The sequence below is a fragment of the Pyrgilauda ruficollis genome, unplaced genomic scaffold, assembly GCF_017590135.1.
Source record: "Pyrgilauda ruficollis isolate IOZ18807 unplaced genomic scaffold, ASM1759013v1 scaffold2, whole genome shotgun sequence".
Lineage (NCBI taxonomy): Eukaryota > Metazoa > Chordata > Aves > Passeriformes > Passeridae > Pyrgilauda > Pyrgilauda ruficollis.
Genome location: NW_024519206.1, coordinates 13,041,068 through 13,053,301, shown reverse-complemented (window position 1 = coordinate 13,053,301; position 12,234 = coordinate 13,041,068). Strand labels below are relative to the sequence as shown.

General features: G+C 41.5%; 1 protein-coding gene across 6 annotated transcripts in view; it reads right to left on the bottom strand.

The window, feature by feature from the left end:
- CREB5 (cAMP responsive element binding protein 5) overlaps positions 1 to 12,234 on the bottom strand; it is a 257,284-nt gene that overhangs the window by 68,995 nt on the left and 176,055 nt on the right. For all 6 annotated transcript variants that reach the window (XR_005955006.1, XM_041466238.1, XM_041466235.1 and 3 more), the window contains 2 exons: positions 5,371 to 5,497; positions 3,127 to 3,237 (listed from right to left, as the gene is read on the bottom strand). Coding sequence is in view for 5 of the 6 variants with exons in the window: in XM_041466238.1 (XP_041322172.1) it covers positions 3,127 to 3,237; positions 5,371 to 5,497 (238 nt within the window). In the remaining variant the exon portion in view is untranslated. The remainder of the gene's footprint in view (positions 1 to 3,126; positions 3,238 to 5,370; positions 5,498 to 12,234) is intronic.

Below are 12,234 nucleotides of genomic sequence, written 5' to 3'. Positions count from 1 at the left end.
CATTTACTAGGACAGTTTTAAAGCATTAGGTGATAACCTAATTGAGAGGCATACTGTGAGGGAAACTGAGACTGCTGTGATAAATCAGTTCTGGGATGTCATCTACAATATCTTAATACTTGATAAAATGTTCTCCCAAAAAAAAATTAAACCAGGAAGCAAGCATCTTGGGTGGCAGAGTGTGGCTTTCCATAAATGCCAGGCGATACAAGGTGATTAAAATACATATTGCTTATTATAGAAACATTACCTTAATGTCACACACATTCTATATTTGTGAGTTGATCTGCTTGTATCTCAGACAATGTATATATTTATGACACTGGCTTCCATTTCCCACTGTAAACCAATTATGAACTAATCAAGGGTGTGAATCTTTTGCCATCTATCAGCTTTCTTTAAAAAACCTGGCATCACACAGCATCCCTACAGATAATATTTATTCACATGCGTTTTACAGAGGCAAATTAAGTCACATGAGTCACCAAACAGTGTTATGACTGCTGCATGCCAAACTGTGCCTGCATTACTCAGGTACATACTGCCATGAGGCCAGAAGGGTCTGGTCTCACATCTGGGTCTCACATTTAGAGAAGCCTGTCCCACGTTCTCTCACATAGGCCTCCCAAAAGTGCTGATAGTCCCATGGATTTGGGCACCTAGTAAATCAGGCCCAAAGTCCCCTGGACTTCTCCAGTTACTTCAGTCACTAGCTACAAGCATCTTAGATGACTGTCTGGTGTTGGACACATCCATTCTTCTTGGGGTGGGGCCAGCCAAAGAGAGCATAAGCAATGATGAATGCACCAGCAGTAATAGCATTATCAGAATCCAGGGGAATCTGAAATTCTTTCCTAATGCAGGACACAGTCTGATAAGGTACTAAGTAAGTACCCTCACTTTTAACTTTTAACTTTTAACTAAGTCACCAGAGTATGTGAAGTATCATGCTTTAAGCATGAGGAAAAGTGAAACAGTTAACAATAAGAACAAACATCCCTGCAAAATAGATGATTCTGATTTAAAATCCATGAATTTGCATGCAAGAAATAATTTTGCTCTGAATATTTCCTACATTTTTTCTACTTTGTATTCAGGCAGAGTACTGTTAATAGATTCATATTCCTCAAAGCAGTGGCTAAATGAAGAGACTTTTTACATTGCATGTGTGCTCATACAGAAAGAAAATATTAAATTAGAATATTGAAATAGAAGATATTTTAAAAAGCCCAAACCTGCATTTGAAAATAGGAAAAGTCCTGGAACTCTGAATTATACCCCTTAAGAGTTAACGTGTGAAGATTTTTTTCTACCCTTGGAAGAGTGGCAGAAGTAAAGGCTCTGCTTGTTCGCTACACCACATTTTGGAACTGATAGCAATTTCTTCATACATTAAAATGCCTTCATACATTAGATTTAGGGACAAAACCTGCTTACCCAGATTAAAAGGTAATTTGTATTAATAGACAGTTTCAGTTATTAAAGCACAGAATTCTCACCATATGCACCAATAATTTAATCTTGTTCTTAAGTAGCCTCACACTACCAGTAAAAAAGAGCCAGGGGGTGAGGGGAGAGAGTAAACTACAGAACCTTTAGTCCCCAAAACAGATGCCAGTTTTGGATTTATTCAGCCAAGGAGTATTTAGCTTGGCTCAGCTACACTTGCATTGAAAAAACACTTGCCTATTCCAAAAAGTTTTTAACGAGCTCTGCTGCAGATGCTGTTGCCATTTGGCATGTCACCGTCACTGTGTGGTACAGCAGAGAGAACTCTCAACCACAGGTTTTCCTTGGCTGGGGGAGCCAACATTTTTGGCTATCGTTCTTCTTCTGGCCAAATGGCTGCATGTTTACAGAATGTGGTTTTAGAAAGAGTGTTAACAGAGGTTGGGTTAACAGCCTAACCCAGACCAGCAGTGAGGCAAAGGCATGACCTACCCAACCTAAGAAAACAGAAGTAGAATAAACTCGTATATGTTGTTGCTCTTAACCTAGAGTCTCCTGTATGCACCATACCTATAGACAAACAGATATTTTTCTTTGCCTTAGGATGGATGACAACAACTTTAAAAGCTGCACCAGTCATACAAAGTAGAAATATATAAAAATATGTGGTTGCTTAATCTTTGTCAGCTTGATTTCATTCTCTCACTTATGACAATTTTACCTTGGCAAAGTGCCACTGAAAAAAGTTCAATGAAGTTACTCCTGGTTTTCACTATGATGAGATATCTTGAGAGGATAAAAACCTTACAGAGTTAAAACTAAAAGCTTCTGTCTTCATATTTCCATTAGACAGCAGCAAATGGCAGCTCTGAACCTTAAAAAGCCAAAGAGTTTCTACACTGATAACTTGATTCCAAGGATATTAGTCCCAAATACCTCCACAAGAGTGCATATGAAGCTGGGAAAAACTTAAAAATATTCACCTGTAGTTTAGTTTACCTACATTAATCCTATATCATTACATATGCATGAGAAGCCTTGACCTTTTAAGATGTAGAACAACTTTAAGAAACAATTTCATTTTTTTGTTACGACATTTGACTCGTATGAATAAATTACATTTGTCAGTATTCTGACAGTTCTTTTTGATGGGAACACCTTTGTTACATTCCAGAAAAAAAAAATAACCCAGAGATGATAGATAGATAGATAGATAGATAGACAGATATTATTTGGTATGCTTCTCTGACACACCGTGCTCCTATCTGGAAAAAACAAGGACTATGTACACTCCCTCTGCAGCACACCCTTTATACTGCACTCTTTATTAACTGACAATTTTCTTTAGATGAAGTTGTGGAGCACAGACACCATTAGAGAAACAACCAGACCATTTGCTTAAATTCTACCGACCTGCACCAAAAACCCCATTTAGCACAGTGTGGAGCAAATAGTTTACCCTTCAATTCCCTCTCACTAAGAGATCAGTTAGGACTAAGAACAACTTGAAAGTTCATAGACACAAAGGCAATTTACTGCAGCATATTAAAAAAGAGCATAACGTATGACTAAGGATGAAGTAAGCGGTGTCTGGCTACATCCCCCCCACTGTCTGGGTAACTGGTATGCAACAGCAAAATGAGAAAATACAGTAATTTTTAAAAATTCTCTTTTTACCATTTTGGCTTCTGAATGCATTGGGGGAACTTGAGGTGAAGCACATGGATTATTGAGGTTCGGCCCTTGCATCCCCATGATGTTGGAGTTCATTGACATTTGTCGCTCCATCTTTTAAAAGAAATTAAAAAAAAAAAAGCTTTGAAAACATCTGAAACATCTGGAGACATTTGCAAGAATTTACTCTCAGTTTCTATTTAAATGGACTCAGCTTTATTTCTTCAAGTCATGACTGAGAAAATAACAATCTGTGTCATGAATTGCATATATGTATGCACGTAGGCGTGTGTTTCATCAGAATCGGCCCTGAAAACTCACAGCCAATTATAAAGAAAGGGTTTCTTTAATAAACAAATGTAGCAGCCACCCAGGTTTGCGCTTTTTTGTAATGATTTTCTCCCATTCAGTATAACAACACTCAGAGTTAAGTGGTTTTAAAAGCGTCACTGTATAAAATTGTAGCTTCCCCTCCCAGCGCAACCCAACTTAGGTTTTTAAAAGCATAAATAAAAATCTTCAATCTCAAGCATATGTAAAACAAGTTGGCTATTTTTCCTTCACTTGGACTGCTCAGCTGGGAAGAGTTTTCCACATGTAAGGGAAGCTTTCATGTACTGCTGAGATAACAAAAAACAAAGCAAAACTTCTCCTGGCTGTTCAGAGCCCTTTCTACAAGCTAGTCTCACTAGGCTGGGAGAGAGTGATACTAACAAAACCTGATGGCAGTAAATCCTCTATAAAATAATTTCCTGGAGGGTATTATACAAAAAAAGACAAGCCCTGCACATTGCTAGGCCTTGTAAGGGGTGGTAAAACAGGGTTATGGTGCTGCTTCCAGACAGAGCTGAGCATCCCACCTTGCTTTGAGCCAGTCTGCTGAATTTTTGGCTCTTACAAAAAAGACACTTTTGGGTTCTTCTGAGCAATCCAAGCAGGGGAGCTATTTTTTTGTGTCCCGTGATGAAGCATTGTCTCCCACCCTCCATGATGCCTGCAATAACGGGTGCTGGGCTTTGGGGAAATGTGAATACCCCACTGTCTCCTGGCAGAGAAAAGCTGCCAAGGCCCCCTTTCCCTTTCTCCATGGGGTAGGAGCAGCTCCCAGTGCCATCCCCCCTGCAGCCCTTTCAGGAGTGCTGTGGGGCAGGAGGAGCAGCCAGTGCTGACAGGGTCTGTCTCGCCTCCACGCTCATCCCTCCAGGGTTCGCAGCCAGAGCACACCTGCTCGTCTGCAAGTAAAGCTGCCCAAAGGGCTCCCCAGCAGCAGACTGAAGCCACTGAACTCACACTGTTGCTGGATGTTTGTTGCATTTTGGGTTCTTGGGAATCATGCCAGAAAAAAACTTCCCACAATGACACATCTTATGGGTTTTTTTTTTGTTAAACTTCCTGATCGATATTCCAGGAGGGCCTTATTGACAAGTTAATAATTAATAACTTATTCATGATTGCTCAAACAGCAGCCAAACCTGAATCTCTGTATCTCTGTGGAGTGTTCCCCTTGAGCCAGCAACGCCAGAACAAGCAGTGCTTTTCTCCCTCCCATGGTCAACTGCTCTCAGGTTTGTCTTGCAAACTGAACACAGTGAAATGTAGCAAAAACTTCTCCTTTGCCCATCCCCTCTTCCTCATGTCATCCTTACTTTTCTCCACCCCTAACCTGCCCAAATGTTTTCTACTGAAAAGGTTAAAAGATTAAAATAATTTAAAATTTGAAGTTACAGTTGTAAAGCAGCCCTTTGGCTTCCATAAGATGGGAAATATTCCTATCCCTCCAGAAATCATGAAAGATGAGCAGCAATTGTTACCTAGTTCTCAGCAAGTGCAAGTTACCAGACCAGAAAAGTAAATCACAATTCTTTCTTGCTAAGTGGTTGTCTCCCACACAAGAGGATCACTTAGAGTTCACTGACATAACTTATGTACATTGCTTTTCCAGTTCTTTTTTCTCAATTCAGGAAAATCTTTTTGTTCCATCACAGACATACTGATCTCACCTACATGAGCAAGTATGAGAATCACAAATTGTAGTCTCATGTAAACTGCTTCTAATCACTCTCACACTAATTAGCATGCCATTAACTTAATCAGAAACACTCCAGTCTAAGGTGAAGCACCAAAGAAGGCCAGCTTCCTTATTACACTGGGTTTTTACAAAACCCAGAGGATTTCACCTCTGCTTAGACTGAATCAAACACAACACAACTTTCCACTCTGCAAAAAAAGCCAAATGAGAAAACTTACAGGCATGAGTACAGCAGAAGATCCTGGCATGGTGGGGTTGGGCAGGGTGCCGGGCATAGAGGCAGGCATAGGCTGTCTTTGTCGGTTGTGTAGGTGCAGTAGTGAAGACAGAGAACCTGGGACAGGCCTAGAAGAAAGGAAAAGAAAAGAAAGCTGTCATGGGCTGTGGAGACCAAAACAAGCCTTACCCTGCCAGCCATTGGTAGGCACAGGCAGCTCCAGACAAGCAGGCACAGATAAACCAATCCAGGATTTGTCCTTTCCTGCATAAATCAGTGGAACATAAAGTTTTCAAGAAGAGGATGAATCACCTTCCTTATTCCCTCTATCAGTTAAAGCTCCAGCATAGTTCATCTGATACAACATGAATGTAAACATATCAGCTGGTCTCAGTCTGAGCACCTCTGCACAGCATAGTGGCTAGCAAAAGATGGTACAAAAAAGATTTTCTACAGACTAACCAGAAAAATCTGCTGGCATTATCACACTGCTGTAAGTTTAGCCCTCAGGAACAAAAATATCTAGATAATAGTTTTGCAGACTATGACAGAAAATTAACCACTCTTAAATCAATTTTGAAAATGTATCACATGTAAATAAGCTGCTCTAAAATGAGTATTTCAAATCACTCTTGATAATCTTCCCTGTGAAAATCTACCAAGCCTTTGTTCCAAAACAAGATCACTAATTTTACCATTTAGCACACCACCAGGACACAAAAAATGGGGGAAGTAGAAATAAAATTAGGAAAATTACATTCAGATTAAGCAGTTTATGAAAGCAAAACATATCAACTACAGAAAAGTAGAGTGAATTATTTTGGCAAGCAGGGTTCAAAAGATTTAGAAGGATTTTTTTAAGTGCAGCACAGGGAAAACTGCATGTGAGAAAGCAGACCCACTCACAAAGAATTATAAAATTAATGGATTAAACAATGCTGGGACTACACTTTCAAAAAAGCCTTTAAGAAAGTGACCTTGGGAATTATGTTAGTAGTTTTATGTTGTTTTGGGTTTTTTTTTTAGTTTTGAAGAAAGTGTGAGTTGCTTGAAGTTTCGGGTGAGTGTAATTTACTATCTTTTCAAGTTTTCAAAAACCTTGAAAATAGTTTTCACATACAGTGCCTCAACAAACACTGAGAGTACAAGTAGGTGTGTTAAATTCTCAGAGAAAAGGATGCTTTTCTGTATAGCACATGGTTTGGACTGCTTATTAGGAAGGAGAGTTGCCCCTAAAGGTATGAGATGGACTGGAAAAGAAGGTGCATAATCTGGGAGTTTGAAGAGCCTCTGCAGGAGCTATCATGGCTAAAGTCTAAGATGTTTAGAGCCTCTAAACATCACAGCTGATTCAAAGCCTTGGCAGAAGCATACTTTGCTTCAGTGGTCAATCCACAGCTAGCCATAAAAGCCTCAAAGTTGGGCTGACCTGGTCAGGGGAAGCAGAGCCATAACTCTAGAGGAGCAAGAGGTATCCTGCTTGGTCTGAACTGTGTCACACCAAATGATGGGGTTTTGCCCCTCCAATTGCAAGTGGTACTTGCAACCATGAATACATACAACCCTCCTCTAACTTTAGCTGTCACTTCCAGCTATCAAACATCGTGCAAAAAGCCCAAAGGCTGTGAGCTATGGGATTCGTAGATGTCCAGTTTGGAAGACACCACATCCAGGGTACCAAATTGTAGGTGCCTGTCTGATGGCAAAACCACCTTCTCTGAGACACAAGTCTCCTTCTCTTTTGCCAAGACTTCAAACTACCTTATCCCCTTTTCTTTAAAACTCCCCAGTATTTCCCATCTTTGGACTTGCAGTCCTTCAACACTCATGTCTTCAACCCTGTTTCCCTAGAAACATCTCTATCCCAACAAATGCCACCTCAAAATACTTGCCCTGACAATTCCCTCATAGTAAGACACTCTGCTCCTCCCACCCTCCTGCCCTCAGCTGCCCTCTTTTAGCAGCTGCACACAACTGAACCCATCCTTTTGTCTTGGTTCTCCGTGGAGAGAAAAAGCCTGTGTTTTGAAGGATGTTTTAAAAATCCTCCCAGACACATACAGTACTTATTCAGAAGGGGAAGAAAGAAGCCCAAAAATAACAACAAATGTATCTCAGATACAGACAAGGAGTTCTTCCTATACCTCCCTTGTTATCTGCTGATGGAGGAATGTGATGTACTTACATCTTTATATCACCTTAAAAAAATTCAAGACAACATTTTCCAAATGTGTGGGGTAATCCTGTGAGAGAGTGCAGTAAGTTCTGTGAGGGAACATGACTGAATTTCTGGGATATGCAGCTCTACAGTCAGCTCAGCGCATGGACTGAGCCTGGGGTGCTGCAGAGGTGTCATAAGTGGAATGGATGCAGTGCAGGAAAAATGAGCTCAGAAAATATACTCAAAGTACACAGACCCTGATCCATTCTGCTGTCCACTTAAACTCAGTTGCTCCATGTACCAGCACTCATTCACACACAAGGACTTGACAAATCAATAGGACAGGGTCAAAATAGTGTGAAAAGCAGATTCAGTGTTCTTTTGAAAAGAAAAAAGTGAGGAGATACTAGGTTGAATGTGAGGAGGAAATCTCAGTTTACTTTTTAGAGGCTGTGGTGACCCCTACAAGCAAGGCCCACTTCCCACTGGCCCATACTCAGGAGAACTACTGTCCTGCAGAGCAGATGACAAACTCAAACAGGTCTTCTCCACCTCATGCTTTAAAGCCTGTGCGCCAGATGGAAGGGCTGAGCCCCACTTTGGGGCATTTGAGGGGCAGAACAGAGTGTGCTGCAACCCCAGCTGGGGACATCCATGGGGTTTCCTCCCAGACAGTGGGCAGGAGGAGGGGGCAGGAAAGGAGAAAGCACTGGTGCACTCTCCTGCCTGGCCTGGAATGAGACTCAGGTGTGCACCCACCTGCCCACTCTGCTACCCTCCAAGTCCACCAGCTCAGATGTGTGGGAACTTAGATCTATGGAAGAGAATCTATGGGAACTGCACTGGCCAGAGCTACGCATTCAATAAAAATACCTCTTGAGTTTTCAGTGGGGTCAAAGTAAAACAAGCACCATGAAAAGAGCACCCCCCCCCCCCCCCCAAAAAAGCCCCCCCCCCCCCCCCCCCATTTATTCATTCTGAGAGTGCCCTACATACAGACCCTTTGTACAATTCACCAGTTTCCTAATAAGCTTAGGTGTTAGGCTGTTTGACAGAAACTTATTTTGGCCTGACCTATACAATTTGTGCAAGTGATTCTCAAGGGACTGCATGGTTTGGGTTTTGCTTATACGTTCCAGAGCCAAAGAAATTTTCAAAATTGCTTTAATGAGTTTGGGAATATGGGGCATAGGCAAAAGGGAATTATTGGTATTTATTAAAATGGCAAAGAAGCTTCCTTGCTGTCCCCAGTTTTACCTTTAACACTGCTTCGTTTTAGGGGAAAGCACATACTTTACAATTAGCTAGAGGCGAAAAAAATCTTCAGTTCTTCAGATATTTTTTCTTACTACGCTCCTGCTAGTCTGTTCCCAAATCTGCTTTTTAAAAGAGGTGCAGACCAGTCAGAGAAGACTTACACTTCAAGGTTGAGCCTCTTTGTTGAAAAGCCTGCAGTGCTCCTGCCATTGATAAAAGTGCTACATAATGCACTCTGGATTCCCCCCTCCCATATCAGGGAAACTGATATTGGCCAGTACTCATGGATACCTCGACTGCTCCTACACTGAATACAGGTCGTGGATTTAGCACGTGCTCCTGCACACACTCACTCACAGAGCTCAGAGAACATGTATGGCACAGAACTGTACAGGCTGAGATACTCAATTTGTCTGACATCTCTTCCTCTTCCAAGGACAACACAATCTCTTTTGTTGTTGCTTTCTATCTGGCAGCAAAGAAAGTCAGTGAGAGTTTATAATTGTTATTTTTTGGTCTACATATCAAATCTGCTCCTCTCTGTAAATGCTGAGGATGTACTGCCTGCAGACTGTTAGTCAATATTGCTGACTGGGAGATTTTCATTCCTTGGCATCTGTGTTGCTAAATAAATAGGGCTGTTGGGCAAACAGCCCACAGATAAAGGACATATAAGATAGAGAACTGGCAGATGCTCAACCTCACTGAAAATCTGGCTACTCGTGAAATTTTTCCAAAATTTAGGAATTTTTACTGAGTTCCAGCAGAAGCCTGCTGTTGAGCATGATGGGGTCTCAGCCAGCATTTGTACGCTTTGGGCGTATGTGGCCTGGAGAGTCAGCCTTACAGTGGCTTAGTAAAATACCACACTTTAGCCAAGCTGCTGTAACTGACCATGTTGGCTCTTCTTCCTCTGCATGGTCGTGCTAACACCATGAGTCACTCTTATTAACATTTAAACAGATGGGTGGTACCCTGCTAAGCCATGGTGACTCGATCATGTTCCATCATATGACTCTACCCAATGATTAAAGATAACTCCTCTAATGCAATCACATATCTAGGATATATACTTCAGTGTCTGCCTCCTTGATTAATACCAAATACTCCATCTGATATGATGAAATTGATGCCTGATGACTAAACGCTACATTTGTCTATTAAAAGACTAGGCTTCCCTGAACTTGAAGTCTTCAAGGACAATCTGGGCAGATGACAATTTGTTGCTGAGATCTCATGAGAGTAGATTACTACTGACCTAGACCATTTGGGGCTATGTGCAAAAGGACTGTATTCAAAGTATCACTGCAGAAGGTTTTCTACTATGGTAAAGCACTCCAGGTCAGTGGGTCTTACCATGACCTCTCTTCTGCTCCTTACTCCCCTGCACATAACATTCACGCAAGGTCATCAAGAATACCTACATCACAACCCCGTTTGTTCCACTTCAGCTAGGTCTGGTGTGGAAAATTTTAGCCCAAAGTATAACGAGTTGTACTGGAGTAAAGGAACTCATCTCTTGACTTTCTACAGCCTTCAGACCAAGCCAGCTCACACCAGAGCAGCCCACAGGTGGCTGGTTGTGCTGTGGAAATTTGTCATGTCAGCTCAGCACTGGCTGAGGGATTTCTGTACCACACTGCCATTACACAACACACTTTATCAGACTTCCATCATTTTTATATATATGTATAAACATGAATGTATCTACATATTTATCACAACAGTGCCGAGAAGCCTTGGTTTAAAATAGTGAGGTGGGTGAGGTTCTGCCCCAAAAAGCTTGGAGATCAAGGGAAAAATGAGGGAGAGTGAGTAGAAGCAATGTGAAGACAGAGGTGAATAAGGCATCAATGATATCATTACAATCAATGTAATGAAGAGCAATCATTGCATGCCAGCAGCCTGGATCTTTTCAAGGGATGTCAGTGTGTGCATGTGGTTTGGGTGGCTTTCAGGCTGAAGCCCCCAAGTAGCCTACCATACTGAGAATAAGCACAGCTGGCTGCAGTCTACCCTGTGAAAGTCTCATTGACAGCCAGGTACCATCACAATTAAACTTTTCATTGCAGAAAGTAAGTTTCCTGGAGCATGTGTTTCCACAGACCAGCTGCAAGCTGCTTTTACAACAGCTACTGCAGTCAGAGTACCTGGCCCAAGTGCTGTTCTGGGCCTTCAATATTTGAATAATTCAGTCAGAGGCAAAGACATGGAGGGGATGTTTTGATCTGAGAAATGTGTTCTGACTGGAGGGCCTGCCTCATTTACTGCTTGTCTGCTGTTTTTTGATCCACACTGCTATTATTTAAACCTACCGGTCTAACTAGGGCTTTCCTTATTTGTGATCCATTATTTCCCACTCTCAAAGCAGGGCAGTTATGTTTAGTTTCAATTTATCCATTTGTCGTTCAGATGAGGAAAGAAAAAATAAACACAAGGGAAAGCAACAGCAAAGCGTCAGACCAGTACTTGGAATACCTCGCATAGTTGCAAGGGACCTCACCTGACCTGCTGTATCCCATGTTTAATGATGTTTTAATCACATCACCACCAGACAGCCAAGCTTTCCAAGAAGTGGGAGGTTTGTGTCACCAGGATTTTTCAGGGAGCCACACCATATTCAGGAGAAAAGAAAACTGGCACCTAGAATTCATGGCTCCCTGCCAACCTAGTAAAGATCCTTGTTTGTATTTCTCAGATAATTCAGACATCTGCATGATGTGGGCAGATTATTATTATCAGTAGCAGACATTTATACTGTGGTGGTGCCCAAAGGTCCCAGTTGGGACCGGGACCCTGTTGAGCCTGGCACTGTACAAACACAGATAAGAGACAATTCATACAGTGCGTGTTTATATTCTAGGGACACAAACCAGATGAAAAGTAGAAGAAGGAGATAGAACACACAAGCAAATAAATATGCTAAAGAATTGGAGATAATTTAGAGGCACAACTCTGGTTGCCTTTTTGTTTCTTTGTATGTTTTTTTGTTTAACTGGTATGCTCAGAAATGACAAGACCGAGGAAGTTTGCAAGAGGAAGGGAGTAGCTAAGACTGAGACACAAGAAGGGCAACACTCTAGAGAGGGAAAATTGTGGCTCATAACTTAGAGGATTTGGGAAGCATCCAGACAAAGCTATGCTTTCTCTAAGATTTTTAAATGAGGTGTGCATGTATCTTCATATATTTTTTGCCTTTAGGTATTTTCCCAGATTTGGACAAGAAGAGATTTCTGCCTGGGAAAGAGAAACCAGCTGATTGTAAAAACACTGGCAAAGTGAAAGTGATGCTTGACACTGTAATGAGAAATTGGAGGACTGAGATAAGATAAGGCTAAGCTTCAAAAAGTCTTAAAGACAAGAAGCTTGATTCAGAAGTGAAAGGAAAGCCTGTGTAAGTGTCTCAGAAGAGCTGGCACAATTAAGGTAACAAGCTATACATCGGCA